Below are 19,097 nucleotides of genomic sequence, written 5' to 3' on the forward strand. Positions count from 1 at the left end.
AATGAAGAAGTTATTATGAGACAAAGTGTTCATGTCAAACAGTGCAGAACCATAAAACTTGCATGGCTGCATTGGGATATATATATATTAGGATAAAGTCACATGTCAGGACAGATGCCAGAAGCTTGTCAGGATAATGTTACCCTGTTGGCTTGCTAGTGGTTTCAGCCTCAGGACATCTTTAGCACAGCTTTGTTCGAATTTAGTGTAGCAATTTCTTTCAGTGTTTTGGACAGCTTTTTCCGAATTAAGGGTAGCTTTGTCATACAAAATTAAGGGCAGCTCTGTCAGAATTAAGAGTAGTAAATTGTCTTACATAATTTAAAGCAGCTTTGCCAGAATTTAGGGTAGCTATGTTTTGTCACACAGAATTAAAGGCAGCTTTGTCAGAAATTAGAGTAGTAATGTCTTACATAATTTAGGGCAGCTTTGTCCAAATTTATGTTAGCAAACTGGCTTAATTTTTTTGGACAGCTTTGTCATAATTTAGGGTAGCATGAATTTTGGACAGCTATGTCAGAATTTGGGTAGCAATGTCATACATAATTTAGGGCAGCGAAGTCAGAATTTAGGGCAGCAAAGTCAGAATTTAGGGTAGCAAAGTCGGAATTTAGGGCAGCTGCAGTCTGTCAGAATTTGTGACTCACTAACATCTGTCAGAATTTGGTGTAGCAAAACTGCCCAGTATTAACATGACCACGGGATCAATTTTAATTAAATTCATGAGTTCAAGCCCGATGGTGCCGAACCGTATATGTACTGTATGCTTTAGGGATTCATTGGGATAATGTCAGGTGTCAGAGGTCTTGCCAGAAACATGTCATCATGGTGTTAACCTGTTGGCTAGCCATTACTTTCCCCCAACATCACTCTGGCAGTAGGGGTACATCTTTATTAATGTTCCAACAGCCTCATGCCTTGATTTTTGACAGCTCATTTATATTTTCTGCTTGGGTACTACATGTATTGCTTACATGGCTGAATTTCTTCTTTTGGAAGTAGTATTGATTTCAAACCAAATTTGCTTGCTTCAGAGTTTAATAGAATTTGGTTATTGAGAGGGTTGTTTTTTTTACAAAAAATATATAAAGTAACGTATTGAATAGAATTTATCGAGAGTCGATAAAATCATTTTATTTAACTAAAACAATAGAAATATTTGACAGTCTGAAGAATTATATTCTAGGATGGCATGCTGGTCTCTTTGAGGCAAGAAGGGTGTTACCAAAAAAGTTAATTGGGTGCAGTACCCTTCTAAAGCATCATCACCCCTGCCCCCCATCCCTTGCCAAAAAAAGAAGAAATAATTTTGTCAAGATCACCAAGCTGAGAGAGGGTTGATAGTAGCCTAACCATGCTTAGAGAATACATGTGTATGAATCAAACAGGTTATATATGACCATAATAACATCATCACCTTTGCCCCTCACCCCAATTCCCGCAAAAAAAGAAGAGAAAGAATTTTGTCATGATCACCAAGCTGTCAGAGCTAGAGTAATCTAACGATGCTTGAACAATACATGGAAAGCAAACAGGTTATTTATGGCAAGATGTTTGGTGTTCAACATAGGAGCCATCAACATGTTAATAATTCATAATTACAGGGGTTGTCTGTGGTAAATTGTTTACAAGTCGGGGAAGTGGTATCATATCAGTGTTCATAGTGCAGTGTCTTCTGTGGCACCAGCCAAGATGTCATGCACTTAAAGATGTTTGATGTACAACATGGTATTTTCAAAACAATTTTATCTTTTAAATTATTGGTTTTTGATGTTGTTGTATCAGATTTTCTTAGAAACTGAAACTTATAAATTATTTAGTTTTCAAGCTTGCCACACATTTAAGGAGAAATTGGAAAAAGATTGGTCTACTGAATTGGATATCCTATTGGATTTCCCTGGACATGTATATTCATAGCTTTTTTCTTCCTTTTTAAGATTGCTATTAATGTATTTTGACAGCCTTGGTTTCATTCCAGAAGTCAGAATTATGTGAAAATTCTTACCTAGGATTCTGCAAAGTGTTGTTCAGATGATTGATTATGATTGCAAAATATTTACAACAGCGATTTAGAGATCAGTTTGAAGTTTGAAAATAATAAATCCAATATGCAAAACAGTTATTGTTTGTACAGGTATAAAAATATCTTATTACTAATCAATCATCAATCAGTTTTCAATCTCTGAAAATCGATAGTAAAATTTGGTCTGAACATTGGTCTGATTCCCAATAGTTTATTGAAAATTACAGGAACAAGCTCAGTAGTTCAAAATTCAAAACTAAAACCTGTTACGAGGCATGAAGGCTAGAGCCCACTTCGTGCTAGAGCCCAAACAACAATGAACTATTCTGCACCAGCTTGTGGTTAAAGTTAAGCTTCTGTTCCATAATCCACCTTGACATAACACATCATATATATGAGCGAGTGCAGAAAACAATCTGTCAAGTATTTCCACTCAAAATAGATTTTCTTTCGAACAAATACTTAAACATGGTTTGATGGGTACACATAATATGATGTGCTTTGATGCAAATGCTTGGATATTTTCTTGCCAGGTGGTCTAAGAGCATGAAGTGCATGGCACAATTACATTAAACATATACAAGGGATGTTTAAGTCCGTTTTTGGAGATGGCTGCGTAAATGTTACTCGAGTTATAGTGAGAGGACATAAAGTAACATTTTAATAATACAGAATGGGCAGAGAGAGTGTAGCGAATCTGACGCAGGGAGTGTGTATCAGAGGTGTTGAAGTAGGAGGACCTTTACACACTCACAAAAGTTGAAATTATTAATGATTAAGCCAAGTACTTAATGATTGCCTATCTGCATTTTCATTGGCTAAAATGTAGTTTATTTTCTAAAGGCCAAAGGTAAGAAAATGCTTGATTAAGTACCCATCCCCCGCATTGTCATTCAGCCATTTATTTAACACATAAAGGGATTATATTTTGTCAATTAGTTAGTGCACATGGTTGTAAATTTATATAGTCTAGCTATGGATTACTTTGACCACCTCTGACAAACGATGTCTGACAAGTGATAAGGTAGAGTGAGTCTCCTATTGGTATGGCAAGGCGCCCCTTCGGGGAGTGACGCTCCCATTTGCATCATTTTAATTAACGAAAGAGAACATAATATGAAGACCTAACATTTGTAGCAAGCGAAACAAGTAGTATGCAGAACCCTTAGTCTATTAGTTCTGTTGTCATCCTTCTTTGTCCAAGATGGATGATTTTATTAAGACTAATACTGAAAATCACATGAAGACAATGCCTTAATTGACTATATCAGATACTTCATTGCACATCTACTGACTACATGTACAGAAACCTCCACAATGCCCATACCTGATTGGTCTCCTGTATTCCTTGCGCTGGGTTCAAGTTTGTGGTTATTCGCATCGCCATGGCAACACAACACATTTATTTCAAATTTTAGAAAAATGGCTGTAAGGCTAATTAAGTAAATATAGACTTGAATGTTGAATGTTTCTAATCACTGACTATTCAACGATTGCCTTTATCTAATGCTTGTTATCCATATTTGTCTAGTAATGGTTTACTAACATTTGGAGAACACCATAATAGTCCAAGACCTGAATATGTCGTCAATGAAACTCAAACTGCCGAAGAACTTGAAAACTCTCTCAAATCTCATGCTTCAAACCTGGGTTTGATTAAACACATTGATGTCTGATGTCAAGAAATCTTTCCTTTCTTGGCTTGTGGCTACATAAAACATGTTTCTTGAATACAATGATCTATTTGGTCTGTTGCCCTGATAAATTTTGGCACAATTTGTCTTCTATTGATTTGTATCAAGTAAAGATTCCGTAAACAGTTTCTTTTATATGAAGGTACACAGGATTTCCATTGTTCCGAGCAAGTTTGTGTGCCCTCTGCGAATAATATTTGATATTTCCTAATTGACAATTTCTTGCTGTGTGTCCTTTATGCCAGAACAAATAGCATTAAGAAAATGCCTCTTATATTTCTGATGTATAAATAGTATCCACACTTCATTATAGAAACAAAATTAGTACAACACCCATAGTATGGTTTGTTTACATCCCATAGCACAAGCATAGGAAATGACACCAGACATTCATTGCCCCTAGGTTTGTAGTGGCATGTCCAAATGCTCTATCCCTCAGACACCTTTGCAAAAAAATGCGAGTCAAACAACTTGACGAACAACTTGCCGAAATAAGTGCATTCGAAAAATAATGTTACGTTAGCAATGCTATTGTCACTACAGTCGTTAATATTTGCATGCATGTTCACAGAAACCTGGTGGAATGTAGTGTAATGAGAAACGTAGCATTTATATTTCATTTCCACTTACCATACGACTGTGTATGACTGGGCTGTTTGATGCAAAGGTGTCCCGTTTGAGAGATGAGAGTGTTTTTGATGAAGGGTTTGACACTTAGATTGTTCATATAGCCGATAAAGAATATGGTATTGTTAAGAAAAATTGCAACAACAGGCTTCATAGCATTAATGCTTGCAATCCTTTATGCAAAACATGTATAAAGACAATCAAGAGATTTTGTGAAATGTCCAGACGGTGTATTTGAAATGCCTGGATGCTTTAATTCATCAAAGTTTGCCTTCGAAAATGATCTTTTGTTTAATATGTTTTGAGTCCCATGGAAAATAGAGCTGAACAGCTACTTTCATGCAAATAAACATAAAAAGGCAGCAGTTATATTGAACACTGCTCATAAAAGCAGGAAGGAATGTCCCAGCCAATTAGAAGAGTTTCATCTAATACAGTGAGCAAACATTAGCAGCAATTTCTCTGACACCTGAAATCTTATGACATGTGCTGGTCAATGCCGATAGGTAAAATGGCTGTATAGACAGCCCACCCCATAATGGGAATGACTCATGACCAACATATTTTTATGTAGAATGTTTTTCCTTTCATATCCCAGATGGTTTTGATCCTTTGGTTTTAGTGGCAAAACAAATGGTAAGGTTTTGTCATTCTCTTGATGTCATTGGCACAAGTTGCTGTAAGACTATGTTGGGAATAAGTTAAGATATTCACATAAAACTTAGTATACAATGTATACCAATGACAACATGGTTATGTTCAGCAAGTCTCATTTCTCTGGCTAAAGTATTTCTTGCGATATACATCTTAATCAAGTGAATTAAGTAGTGTTTTACATGTAGCTAAAGAGTTAGGAAACAGTGCACCCTGTCCTTTTTTTGGGTAGCACCCTTCTGCCCCCATGGAGACCAACATGTGCACCCTTCTGCCCTCATAGAATTCAATACTGAAATCTTTCAAATATTTGTTTTTTTATTAAAACTTATAATATGATTATAAATGCTTACAAAATTGACACCAAATATTACACAATTCCTAACACTTGATCAATTTCAAAATATTCCAGTTCATCACAGACCGAATCAATGTGCCATTTTCTCCCTACCCACCCTGTCCCTGCAGCCGCAACCCTGGCTAAAACCCAATCAACAGACAAGCGTTGTTGTGCTGTTTGTTTTCCATTAAAGTATATTTATCTACTGGAGGGCTTTACGTGATCATGGTTAATTGAAAGAAATTACTTGTATTCATTCATTATGTAACCTTGTACCTTTGAAGTGCATTAAGTGTTTGAATGCAGTTTTAGAGGTTCAATAAATGTGGCTTTAGTTGTTGTTACACAGTTATTGCCCTTAAACATAATTCCCCATAAATTCTGCACTCATTACAAAGGTAGCATTTTTTCAAATGCACTTTGTTTATTTGTTGTATTATCACTTTGAGCGCATGTGTTTCAATTAATGCACACATCGAAAACAGTTGTGAGTAGGATTGCAATGGATTGTTTCCCTTCGTTGTTCTGAATTTGTGTAAAACAAGAAGGGTTTCTGCATCAGATGGAAAGTTTCCATCAGGTAACAAACTCAGTAGGTGGCACACAACAGTTGTTAATGGCCACATTAAACCATCCTTTTCCCTTTCAGTTATCATACATGTTGTATAGTTGATTGCGAGCATTTAGAAGCCAGTAAATAGGTGGCACACAACAGTTGTATGGTAACATTATACCATTTCTAGCCCTGAAAACATGTTGTGACACAGGTAATAAAAATAATGCAAGAATATTTAGAAATAACTGTTTCCACTAATTGCATGGAAATGAGAAAGTAATATACCCTATTAAGGTTAAAAAGATGACCAAAGGGAGACAACCATGTTAATTCTTTGTAAACATGACTGTTAAGCACTGATCAGTGAAGCAATACCTTGTCTCAAGTAGTTATTTATAACTAAATCTGCATCCTGAAAAAGCCTTTCTGCTTGAAATACAGTTATATTTACATAAGAAATCTTAGAGTGTCAAAAAAATCTACCACTTGCTCTGCCTGTGTTGTGATGAAAGAGAGAAATCTTTACATGTTAAGAAGCAGTACCATGGAGAATTGCATGCATTTTATTAGGGTTAGTTTTTGGCACATGTACCCAGAGCTGTAGTCAGCACCTGGGGCTTATTAGACAAATAATGTTGGATGCATTTATTTTCCCAGCCCAGGATATGCTTAATTGGTTTCAGGAGATGGGGGAAATGATCACTACAAAATTCTTGAAATGGCAAAAATACCAATATCATGTTCTGTTGTGTAATTGTTTGAAATATTGAATGTTGTATTTGATATATTGTGTTGATAAAACCGAAATATTGGTTCATCCATTTCAATATTGCCATGATGAAATGAAATAACGAGTTCATATATCAATTCAGCTAGATTTGAATATTGCAATGATAGAATGAAATATCAATTTAAATAATGCCAAGATAGAATGAAATATCAAAATGTATATTGCCATGATTTAATGACAAATTTAACCATTTGAATATTGCCATGATGAAATGAAGTAACTTATGATCAGGCAGTGACCATGCTTGGCTGACTCTTTCATGATATAGAACATAAAAGCAGATGTATCTGAAGCTATTAAAATGTTTATTGTCTGAATTAATCATGTTGGATGCAAATCATCTTCTTTCAAGCTGGAGAATAATTAATAGAGTCTTTGATATTATTATTTATAAACCAGCAGGCATTTAACCACTGAGGCAGACTGTTAATAGGCCATCTGATATAGTGAAAATAGAAATTAAGGATAAACCACAAAATCATTAACAAGAAATAGACCAGAAACTTGGAGGCCTGTGTCTGGTATCTGTGTAGAAGCTGGCCCAGTGGGCAGTTGCTGATATGGCCCGTCTATCAGAGAGATAAATCAGGAGTTAACAAGCCACATTAACCTTACAAGGCTGCATTCCACCAAAATGATTGATTAGAATTGCTTATAGATCTATTAGTGGGATAATTATCTAATGAAAAGTTGTCTCCCTTTGAATTGCAGTTGCCATGCATTTGTTGCATGTTTACTGTATAGAAAAAATTGCTGATAAAAAAATAAAAATAACATCAATATCCTTTTGAAGGATTTAGAAAATTAAATACCTTTGCATCATGAAATACCAACCTTTAAAGTAATGATACCAATAAATACCTGAGATTGATTTGATTTCAGAGTATTTTGCATGTGTCTGAAGAGATCAATTTCATTGATAACAGGTTGCAGGTTGCTATTTTCGTTTTAGGTTTTGATGCATTATGATTGTGTAAAAAAACACTTTTACTTAGGAGGAACATGCTTGCTGTCTGGTCATGTAGACAGTTTTCATTACGGTAGCCTCTTATAACAATTAGTTAACTGGCAATAACTCTTACAAACAAACACTTCTTTGCCCATTAAATATCACGAGTTAACAAGAGCTGCTACATTCTGAGAGACCGAACAGTTTGCAGAAAAGCCCAAGAAGATGCCAGGCTGTAATTGCAAAAAGTCAGTGTTCTAAATGGCGGTCATTTTTTGTTTTCCCACTAAAAGGTTCAAATTATACCATAAGCCAATGGCGTCATCATAAAAAATATGAAGTGCTTTAACCTAGATATTTGAAATTTACTTTCATGTAAGTTGTTTACTTTCTCGTAATAAATGTAAAGGATATTGTCAAAACCACTTGTTTCATTGTTCATCCCATTGAATTCTTTCAAAACTATTTAAATTGATAAAAAAATGGTATTATAATTATGCTGACCTCCAAAAATGCTGAAAATGATATTTTTATACATACTGTAAATTATAATACTGACATACTGAGCCAAATGCTACTTACATGATTCTTCCAAGTTACAAATAAATGTTAAAAAAGAAAATCCTTTTATCATTTTACTAACCTCCTCATTGTCATCAGAGGACTTTGTAGAACCCCTGGAGAGTGACCTATCAATTTTCTGGCCCCCACCCCTGTGGCGACCCCCTTGTTGACCCGCTTTAGGTGACCAGATGTCCCAGCTTGATGACCGCCCAGGGTTCATATACTGGGGCAGGGCTTTTACTCCAGATATATTGTGCATTGTCAACTGTTTGTACTAGCGCAACTCAACCCACAGTTACGATTTACTTGCTGTTGAAGGTCTTGGCTGCTCGAGTTTGCCGTCGGCTTCATTCACTGAGGCACCATAACTCTAGGAGGATCAGCTAGACTTGCATGTGAGTAGATGCTCAACTCTTGACATTGGCAGCTCAACCAAAGTTTATGCTCATCCAAGGCTGCTCAACTCCAAACAGTGGCAACTCAAATATTCCAAATGGCAGCTTAGGTCCTGACAATGGCAGCTCAAAACTCAAGGTGATGCTAATCCAAGGCTGCTCAACTCCAAACAGTGGCAGCTCAAATCTTGAACAATGGCAGCTCTACTTAAGGTGAATGATGCTCAACCAAGGCTTCTCAATTCCAAACAGTGGCAGTTCAACTCAGGGTGGCAGCTCAACTTTATCACAGCTCAACTTACAATTGATGCTGTACAACCCACATCTTAGATCATCACAATCCACAGTGGTAGCTCCGGTTATGTAGCTGCTTCTGTTTGACCTTCAGGAATTCTTGGAATCGGAAACTAAGATATTTTTGTGTAAAATCTTCAATTTTGTCTGTTATGGTATCCTCAAAGTTGTTATTAGCTTCTGGTTGACCTGCTGGACATGTGGAATGTCAGATTTGTTGACAGTTTTTTCAGCTTTGTCTCACTAAATGAATGAATTCCAATGTAACAACCATTTCATTCACAGTCCAGATGGTCTGTGTTGTAAAATGCGCTGACTCTTATAATTGTTGAAACTTATATTCCTCCACTTTCCATTTATTTTTTGTCCAGAGTTAACAATGATAGATATGATTTCACTTACAAGTATTTCTTAGAAGGTGTGAATCTTGCTGTTGATATCTCAGAGTTATATAGTTTTTTTCCCAGAGTCCTTTTTCAATTATTCATAAACATTGACAGATGGGAAAAACAAAACAAGTCTTTGATTCCATTGAAACGAAAGGCAAAAAATTAATTGACTTTTTCTGTCGTTTAGCAGTAAATGTAATTAAAACATATGTATCAGTCCGAGGAAATAATCCCAGAATAATAGTACAAATTATTGCAAAGCACTACAGCTGTATCCTCATGTGAATGTTCGAATGTTTATCATCGATTCTCTTTGATTTTCACTGGAATCAAACTAGATAGCACTCAAATAATGTGAATATACCAGCCAGCAGCACCCATGTTTCAAATAAAATAAATATCGGCACCAGGATATACCTGTTACCATTCAGTTCGATCAGTTTAATTTTGGGCAATATCAAACTTCAGCCAGGATTAGTTCCCGACTTGGAAACCTCCAGTCATATCATAGGAGATGGGAATCCATCTGTCGGTGGTGTGCAAGAGTTGCTTTCCATCAAAATCTAGATGTTGGGTGTTGCTGGAGTCAGTTTTGGAGAAGTTCCAAACATATTCAAACATTTCACCCCCAATTGAATGTATAATTACTAGGTCTTGATCTCAGATGTACAGATTCTTAGGTAGATAACATCTTTACCGTCCTAATTATCCTTAAAAACTTTGAAACTGTACCACATACTCCACCAAATCCTTGTTGGTTGTTATTCTCAATGAAATTATTAAGTCCATGGCCTCATATTTTTTTCTTTTACCTAATTGCTTGTATTATTTATGAACTGAGCTTCCAATAAAAATTAATGTATAATTAATAGCATTAATCCTTGTTCAAGGGCTAATATTATATATAAAGACAATTAGCCTTTGAAGGCCAAAGTTGTAATAAGATTTATAGTATTTCTTTATCACATAAAGTAACCTTTAATCACCCTTGGAATCATATCATAACATTTTTCACTACCCTTCTTTAATATTATACACATCTATCAAAAAGTCGCAACTTTTTGAATCCGAATCCTCAAATAACGTGCTTGATCCTTATAAAGCGTATTTGGCCATAAAGCAGTATGGTAATTTACACTCTAAGAAACCGTGCTGTCAGGAACCTGTTAACACTGATAAGGACCAAATTGCCAAGATAACGGAACTGCCATATTTGGATGGCGATATTTATTCCTGGCCATTGTAAAATGCCCCATATAAATGGCAAAACCGTGTCTTAATGTAAATTGTCTAAGAGTATTCAGGCCTTGTTTCTAAGAACAACAGGCCTCGTCACAGTCTGTCCAATTCCATCACAGTCTGTCCCAATTCTGTCACAGTCTTCGAATCCATCACGGTCAATCCCATTCAATCTTCCATCGGAAATGTTAATTTAGAACTATTCGAAATTCCTAGTTTTGAAACAATGGATTTTTACTCTTAATTCGAAGATGTTTGCAACAGTTGATCATGCTATTCAACATATTTGAAATTATCTAGGGCATTAAAGTAAGGAATCTTTAATACTTTATTGGTATTTATTTTAATCATGCATTCCATTTCAATCCGATGGCAAGAATGCACATAAAATAGACCATGAAAAAGACCCATTTTCAAAAAACTTTCCAAAATGTTATTTTCAAGCATAGTATAAAAACAAATTTTAGCACAAAAAAAAAAATGTGTCCCCTGATTATAACTTTACAGGTTCTATTTTCACTTCTCGGGAATTCAATTTATTAATGTGGCTTTTATCCTAAGGTGTGGCTTTTATCCTAAGGCACAACTCAGGTTTTCCATAGACAATTGAATTTGTTGTTATTCTTGAATAATTTATATTAATTTCCACCTATAGTGTCAGAAACACATTTTCAGGTATGAAGAATTCTACAAGAATGCATTATTTAGCAGGTATATTTTGCCCTGCCTTGGTGATGTATTAATAGCAAATATCCCTGGCAGATTGAAAAGCCTTGATTAAGCCTTGATTAATTCATTCTTGCCTCATTGCACTCTTACTATTAAAAAATACAAAATATATAGTGACAATTTGTAATTATTGGTTTGTAGAAGACATATCATATATTTGAGAGTCTGATCCTCCAAACTTTGAGAATGGAAGGATAATTGTTTGTTTCAGTGTAAGATGTAATATATTTTCACTGAGTGAGCACCAAAATTTATATTTCAAGCGTGGCATAGCCATGAGTGAAATATTCACTTTGTTGTTCATGAGGTGAAATATATTGCTATCTTACACTGAAAAAAAATCTTATTTAAATTGCCCCAAATTAGAATTTAATTTAATAGCACTTTTTTAAGAAAAATGCTCCAATTTCTATGCGCATGTGATGTCATTTTGGAAATGACATCGATGAAATTGTGTCCCAGCACTGTACCCACCGATGTTTGTTTAGGAACTGAGAGTGGGCTAAAATTTCTTTTTGAAACAAAGAAATTTCAATTTTATTTCACTGATAAATCTATATATCTATCAAATCAGACCTTCAAATTTTCCCAAATATCTTGGTCAACCCAAAGGTTATTACCCTTTCTTTTTGACCTTTTTTTGAGACGTATGTTTAAACACAGAACCTGTTATTATGTCATGTATGGTATTGATGTGGTTTTTTTGCACTGTTTGGTACTTTGGGAGAAAAAAAGCAAAAGTACCTGAAGAACCTGGAACATTATTGTTGGATGCATTAGAAAAAAAGTAATAATGTGGAAGGCAAGAATATTGTTGAAAAGAGCAAACAGCTTCTTACATTGAGTCTCTGAGAACAAATGGGGCTTATCAGACTACAACAGAAGTTTGTTATCAAAGTGTTGATGTGTTCTTGCCAATAATATACTGCTTAAATTGTCAAAATACACATAAAGGAGAAGAGATCCAGATTAGAGTATTACGTAAATCCCGGTCTGGATTTATTCATAGGTTTTGGAATAAAGACCCACTTAGAAGGGGGGAGGGGGAGGACTCTGAGAATACAGCAAGTGGGTCATTAAAAAGAGCATTATTGTTATACTTCAGTATTCTAAATTTCTGCTACATTTTAGTTGTGTAAATGTCCTATTTTTTTCTATCTGTCAGTTGTGTATATAAAGCCTATTCATTGCACAGGTTGTTCTTTGCTACAGGTTATTAGTGTAGAACCTATCCTTTGCTACTGGAAAGTAGCGTAGAATCTATCGGTTGTGATAGGTTAGATGTCCAAAACCTATTATTTTATTCAGGTTATTAGTGTAGAATCTATCCTTTGCTACAGGTGAGTAGTGTAGAATCTATCCTTTGCTACAGGTGAGTAGTGTAGAATCTATCCTTTGCTACAGGTGAGTAGTGTAGAATCTATCCTTTGCTACAGGTGAGTAGTGTAGAATCTATCCTTTGCTACAGGTGAGTAGTGTAGAATCTATCCTTTGCTACAGGTTATTAGTGTAGAATCTATCCTTTGCTACAGGTGAGTAGTGTAGAATCTATCCTTTGCTACAGGTTATTAGTGTAGAATCTATCCTTTGCTACAGGTGAGTAGTGTAGAATCTTATCCTTTGCTACAGGCTAATGGTGTAGAACCTATTCGTTGCTACAGGTTAGTAGTGTAGAACCTATTCTTTGCTACAGGTTGGTATAGTAGAACATATCTGTTGCTACAGGTAAGTAGATTAGAACCTATTCGTTGCTACAGATTAGTAGTGTAGAACATATTTATTGCTACAGGCTAATAGTGTAGAACATATTCTTTGCTACAGGTTGGTATAGTAGAACACTTCTTACCTGAAGCAACGAATATGTTCTACATTACTAATCTGTAGGAACAAATATGTTCTACATTACTAATCTGTAGCAACGAATATGTTCTACACTAACTTACCTGTAGCAACAGATATGTTCTACACTACTTACCTGTAGCAACAAGTAGTGTAGAACATATTTGTTGCTACAGGTAAGTAGTGTAGAACATATCTGTTGCTACAGGTAAGTAGTGTAGAACATATCTGTTGCTACAGGTAAGTAGTGTAGAACATATCTGTTGCTACAGGTAAGTTAGTGTAGAACATATTCATTGCTACAGATTAGTAATGTAGAACATATTTGTTGCTACAGATTAGTAATGTAGAACATATTCGTTGCTTCAGGTAAGAAGTGTAGAACATATTCTTTGCTATACAGAGTAGTTTCGTGTAAACCCTTTTCCTTGCTACTGGTTAGTAGTGTAGAACCTATTCTTTTCTACTGGTTAGAAGCATAAAACATTTTCTTTAATTTAAGTAAGTGCATAACAAACAATTCTTTCAATTAATTAAGTTATCTGTTGAAAACACAAAACATAATGAGAAGATACTAAGAAGAAAAAAAGTGACAATTTATGATTCTCAATTTTGGAAAGATCTACAAGATAAAACAGAAATTAGAGGAGAGTTCCTACAGAAAAATAGACAAGAGTTCCTAGGCAGATAGTGTAAACAAAGTTGCGAACATGAAACATGTCAGGTAGAGAAATAGGGTAAAAATAGCCCATCACCCCGGAAAATCAAAGGGCAAATGATTAAATTGGTAGATGATCGATATTTTCTTTCCTCTGACTGATAACTTTGGAAAATGGGCAGGCAGGTTGTGGCATTTCCAGGAATGATTGTGTGGGATGCTTTATTCAAGTTAGATGGAGGCTGTCTGCATTTAAATGGTGCTTTTAGGCCTGAAAAAAAAAGAATAAAGAAAGACTGAGGAGTGCTATGCAAATATAGCTAGATTGCAGAATATTGAAATGCTCTATTTTAATGCAGTGGTATATAGGGGGAGACTATAAATGGGAGCGCAAATGGGAGCAAAGGTTATCAATCTGCTTTTGCTGACTTTAGTGGTATTTGAATATGTTGTGATATGTTGCACATAATTTGTCTTAAGAAAATTCAATCATTAGCAAGAAATACAAAATACGGTTGAGACTGCTGTCCTGCTTTGATTGAGACTGTGGTCTCGATTTGATTGAGGCTGAAGTCTCGCTTTGGTTGGGACGGCAGTATCAGTTTAATTGAGACTGGAGTATCTGTTTTATTGAGGTTAAAGTCTCAGTTTGATTGTGACTGGAGTCTTGCTTTGATTGAGATTGTTCATTGACAGCTAATGTAGGTGCAACTCTGTCAATGCTAGCACCGGCTTCAGTGATATTTCATATGAATCATTCAGTTAAATTACCGAGAAGGACTTTCTTGAGAAAGAAAGAAGCTATTTTGTGGACAAACGACAGGGTTTTTATGAAGCCAGAACATTTATTGGAAGGGAAGGACATTGTGATATTTAATGTTTGAACTGGTGAAAATGATCCACGAGCCTAGCATTTACAAAGTTTTCAGGGTGTGCTCAATATATGAAATTTTATATTGCTGATATCTTAAGATTTTCATTTGTTGTAATAAATGTAAGAACCTGGGCATTTTGGTCCAGAAGTCAGATTCAGATGACTGCCGTAGGGAATAAGTAAAGCTGACAACATAATTATACAGCCTGTGCAGACTCCAAGGGAGACAACAGTGCCTGTTACACCCAATAGTTTAAAAATTGCTGTCATTGTTCCCTCCCTTCCTAGTAATAGGTTAGAGCATGAAATATTTACATCAACTCACAAGAGAGTGAGTTGATCTAATGGTTTAGGCTTCTGCCTCTCTACCAATGAGTTGTAAGTTTGATACCCAATTGTTACGCTTTCTCCTGTCTTTTCAAAATGGATGTAATAATTGTTTCTACCCAGTAAACTGACATAAGGGTGATTTTTCTGAATTTGTGCTCTTCGCAACCAAAGAAAGGGTAATTAGTGTAAGGAAAAAAATACATGTTTAGGTATGTATGACCCACATTAAGTCACACACTATTGGAGTAGGTGTCTTTACTATTGGAACTGAATAAATTAGCTCATCGTTCCATAGAAATCAGTTGAGGTTTAGTCATATTACATGTCACATGTACTTTCATTTTCTTCTTTCAGATAAAGCTGGCCAGTGACAAAATATCAGAATCTGGAAAACCAAGAGGCTATGCCTTCATTGAGTACGAGCATGAGCGTGATATGCACTGTAAGTATTCACTGTCAAGGTAGGTCAAGGTCATTGGCTGCCATCAAGAGGTTACAGACCACTAAATTTGTCTGTCATTAAAACAAAGATTAATGTAATATTGTTCAGTGATTCCTTTGCGGCTAAAACAGAAAAGATAGTTATATTATTCACTCTGATTAATATATTTTGTAAATTGATTCAATAATAAGGCTGCAATGCTACCGTGTGTTTAACATACTTGAATTTATGTAATAAAAAATCTGGGAATTGAATAATAAAAGTTCAGGTTATAGTTAATTTTATAACAAATTAAACAAATTTATTCTTCAGGAGCGACATAGACCACTGGAAATAGTTTGTTTAATTTGTAATTCTTCAGCAATAATGAACTTTTATTTCATTGTTTGAATTCATGTAGGCACATAAACAAAATAGAGTGCACAAGTTGATATATAAACTTGTCGTACATGAACTGTGACTGTCACTTAGAATGAGATCTGGTCACAATGGTGTTAAAGGTACTGTAAATACAGGATCAAGTGCGTTAGATAAATATTTAAAAGCTTTCTTTAATTGAGTTACATATTTTCGGTGTTTCATACTCATGTAATGTGTGCTGATTATAGGAATTGCTCTTTGTTTATTCTTGGTTTTTGGCTTGTTGGCAAAAAGACAACTTTACAGAGGAAAAAACATATCTGCAAGCATTTACGTACAAATTGAACACTTAAACAAATGGCTGTACCAACATCTAGGGAGGGCTTTCTTCAATTGCACTTTTGAAGTTTTCACAAGGCAGGGTTTTTGTTGCAAACGATTTTGTTTGAAGTTGTGTCATTTTCATTTCTGTTCTGTTATTAACATTTGAGGCTGTCATGGAAAGATATGAAAATTATTTAGGGGAGGTAACTAAATTGCTGAGTAACTGTTGTGTTCAGTGATTTATCTTTATTGCATTTTTTCCAAGATTTTTTTTCTTCAAATTATTATGTTTGCATTCTCATTTTAACAGATATTATAGAAATGTTGAATATTTATTTTATAATAATACAATAAGTAACGCTCCTATCACATTCCTATGGGTAAGAATGCATAATGTCAATAACTGGTTCATCATGTTATATACGGTACGTTAGACAAAGCTGTAATACATACCATGTGTACATATTTTATTGTTATACATAAGTAACAACATAGACATCTTTATAACTTGTTTGAAGCAAGGGAATAGACTACTATCAAGGTCAGTTGTGACTAGACTCATCAGTTAAGGGGGAAAACCACTTGCGATCAATAAAAGCGCTATATCAAGGTGCCAGACCGTGCATTCTCCCTGTTATAAGACACATAACAGGGATATTTCTTGGGAACTTCGTACTTGGAACTCACTCCCCCATCGTTAGACACATAACTTGGATATTTTCTGCGGAACTTTAATCACAGAACTCAGCAGTTCTGTTGCACAAACTTCACAAACATCAACGCCAGTATGAGGTGATTACTTGCAGGAAATTATGACAGATATGCGTAATTTTTTCAATTTTTTGTGTTGACGGAAATTATTGTTATTGATTTTTTGCTATGACAGAAAATTCTTGTAGAAGTTAATGTTTACACGAAGCAAATTGCTTAAATTTTTTGGCTTGAGGACATAACAGTTAATACTATGAAGGAGTTAAGATTATTATTCATTTTCTCATGTAAAATCGCGTGTACATTTTAAGGAATTGGCAAACTCAAATTATATCCTTCATTAGGGCGTGGATATAAACTGATTTTCAGGCACCAATTTCTCGAAACTTCTTGAGTCCGTTATAACATTAGATTTGAAGCTAAGCTCATTATTTATGACTATAATTTGCGTAATATTTACTTCTTTAGGAGTTTTTCAACTTTAAATAGGAATCATCTTTATGCCTACAACATTAAACTATTTTTTGTTTATCGAAATCGTATTTAAGTACCATATGTATTTTGGCTATTTGAAATAACATATTTAAGCCAGTTGAGCTTAATTTCATCCCAGAAATTTTGGCCAGAAGTTTACTGTGGATCTTTTTTATCTCAATTTAATGCCAAGCATTGCAAAAATGTGCAGTGGTGTTGGTGAAACAACATTATATCAGAAATGTAATTACTGATGGATTACTATGGATAATTGTTGTATTGGAACACGTGCAGACTAATTATATACCTGACATGTAATCATTTTGAGAAAGTCTGTTTTCAACGTGCATTTAAACTTGGACTTTTTTCCAATACAATTTCTAGGGTTCAATAAGTGAAGAACAACACAAAAGCTTGACAAAATTTATTTGAAAATTTCCAGGAATGAACAGTTTGTTTTCCTTTACATAAAGATGCCATCATGAAATAAAATAAATGTTTGTGCTATGGGTTATAGCTGGGTTTACAATCGAAAGATTTACTGGCTTATAGTAAAAATCTGTTTAAACAATAGTGCTTCTATGAGAAATACCGTAAATGCACTATTAAATGCGCAGGGTGCGTGTCTTTTCCAGAACTCACCATTTTTCCCCATTCAGCCAATTTTTTCGAAAATCCACCTAGTAAGTGGAGTCAACAATATGAAATAATGCTCAGTATTAGCTGCATCTTAGCTGTGAACATACCTTTATATATATAATGCTGTCTGTTAATCAATGAAAAGGTCCACTGAAAACATGGCTTTAATATATCAATACACAACATTCGGCAATTGCATCGCAACTATCATTGTTTACAATAGGGGATGGTTTTTTCTTATAGGCATGATGTCATCAGGTGCCTTAAATTGCCGTCGTAGAAATGCTTTTCATTGGAATTTATCCCTTTTTCTTGGAGTTTAAGATTTGAACATATTCATTTATCATGTCACTGAGTCAGAAAAAACACCCACGGAAAGACCCCAAGGGCGTAAAAAAGGGCTTGCAGGTTTAAAAGGTAATTTAACGTATATAATTTCTTAAAATGTTTAATGACAAAGTTGAATCGTAAGTTTTATGATTGCATTTTAACCAGGGTTGAGGCAAGAAGGTTATACCTTACTAATATTTGCACCGAAAAGTTTGTTACATTAAAGCATTACCCCTGCAATTATGTAGTAAAAAATCAATGAAGTTTGAGAATAAAATATCAACAGTTTGCAAAATTTTATATTTGTTGCACATAATCAAGGTTCAACATTTTGTCCTTATTTTACAGTACCTGAAACAAAAATCTTTGCTTGAATTTACTCTGAACTTATGAAATTTTAAGTCTCAGAAATTACATAGTAAGTATTGAAATATAGAAAGATAAAAGGTAATGCTATTACATTATGTGAACAATATGATTATTTTTGCTCACAAAACTGCAGAAGGGGCAAGTAATGTGGGGTAAAATGATTTATAATGTACTAGAATCAGCTGATGACCTTGACCTGAGATATGTTAAGTTAGTATTTGTTATGATGTTAAGAACATTATTACTGGTACAACCTTCAAACATCACTGTGTATGTTCCTTATAATTTGAATAACATTGAAAAAAAACCCATTGGTATAGAATATTTTTTTTATCGCTTCTAAATCAGATCGTATGGAAATGCATTGGTCTTTGAAGGGGTCTCCAATTTTTTGACAGTATATGTTAAGAAATATGCTGCATTTTAGAAATGTACATCTTTTGAATATATAACTACTAATCACTAACATTTGTTACTTTGTTATAGTGTGATGAATACGTCTTA

At 34.7% G+C, this 19,097-nt stretch overlaps 2 protein-coding genes across 2 annotated transcripts in view; one reads left to right on the forward strand and one right to left on the reverse strand.

The window, feature by feature from the left end:
- Positions 1 to 4,275, reverse strand: part of LOC128232078 (potassium voltage-gated channel protein Shaker-like) — a 60,915-nt gene extending 56,640 nt beyond the window's left edge. Inside the window, exon 1 of the mRNA XM_052945422.1 lies at positions 3,351 to 4,275. Coding sequence (XP_052801382.1) covers positions 3,351 to 3,425 — 75 coding nt within the window. The 5' untranslated portion in view covers positions 3,426 to 4,275. The remainder of the gene's footprint in view (positions 1 to 3,350) is intronic.
- Positions 1 to 19,097, forward strand: part of LOC128232079 (U1 small nuclear ribonucleoprotein 70 kDa-like) — a 69,161-nt gene that overhangs the window by 40,468 nt on the left and 9,596 nt on the right. Inside the window, exon 6 of the mRNA XM_052945427.1 lies at positions 15,299 to 15,386. Within this exon, the coding sequence (XP_052801387.1) occupies positions 15,299 to 15,386 (88 nt within the window). The remainder of the gene's footprint in view (positions 1 to 15,298; positions 15,387 to 19,097) is intronic.

Source organism: Mya arenaria, chromosome 4 (genome assembly GCF_026914265.1).
Source record: "Mya arenaria isolate MELC-2E11 chromosome 4, ASM2691426v1".
Classification (NCBI taxonomy): Eukaryota; Metazoa; Mollusca; class Bivalvia; order Myida; family Myidae; genus Mya; species Mya arenaria.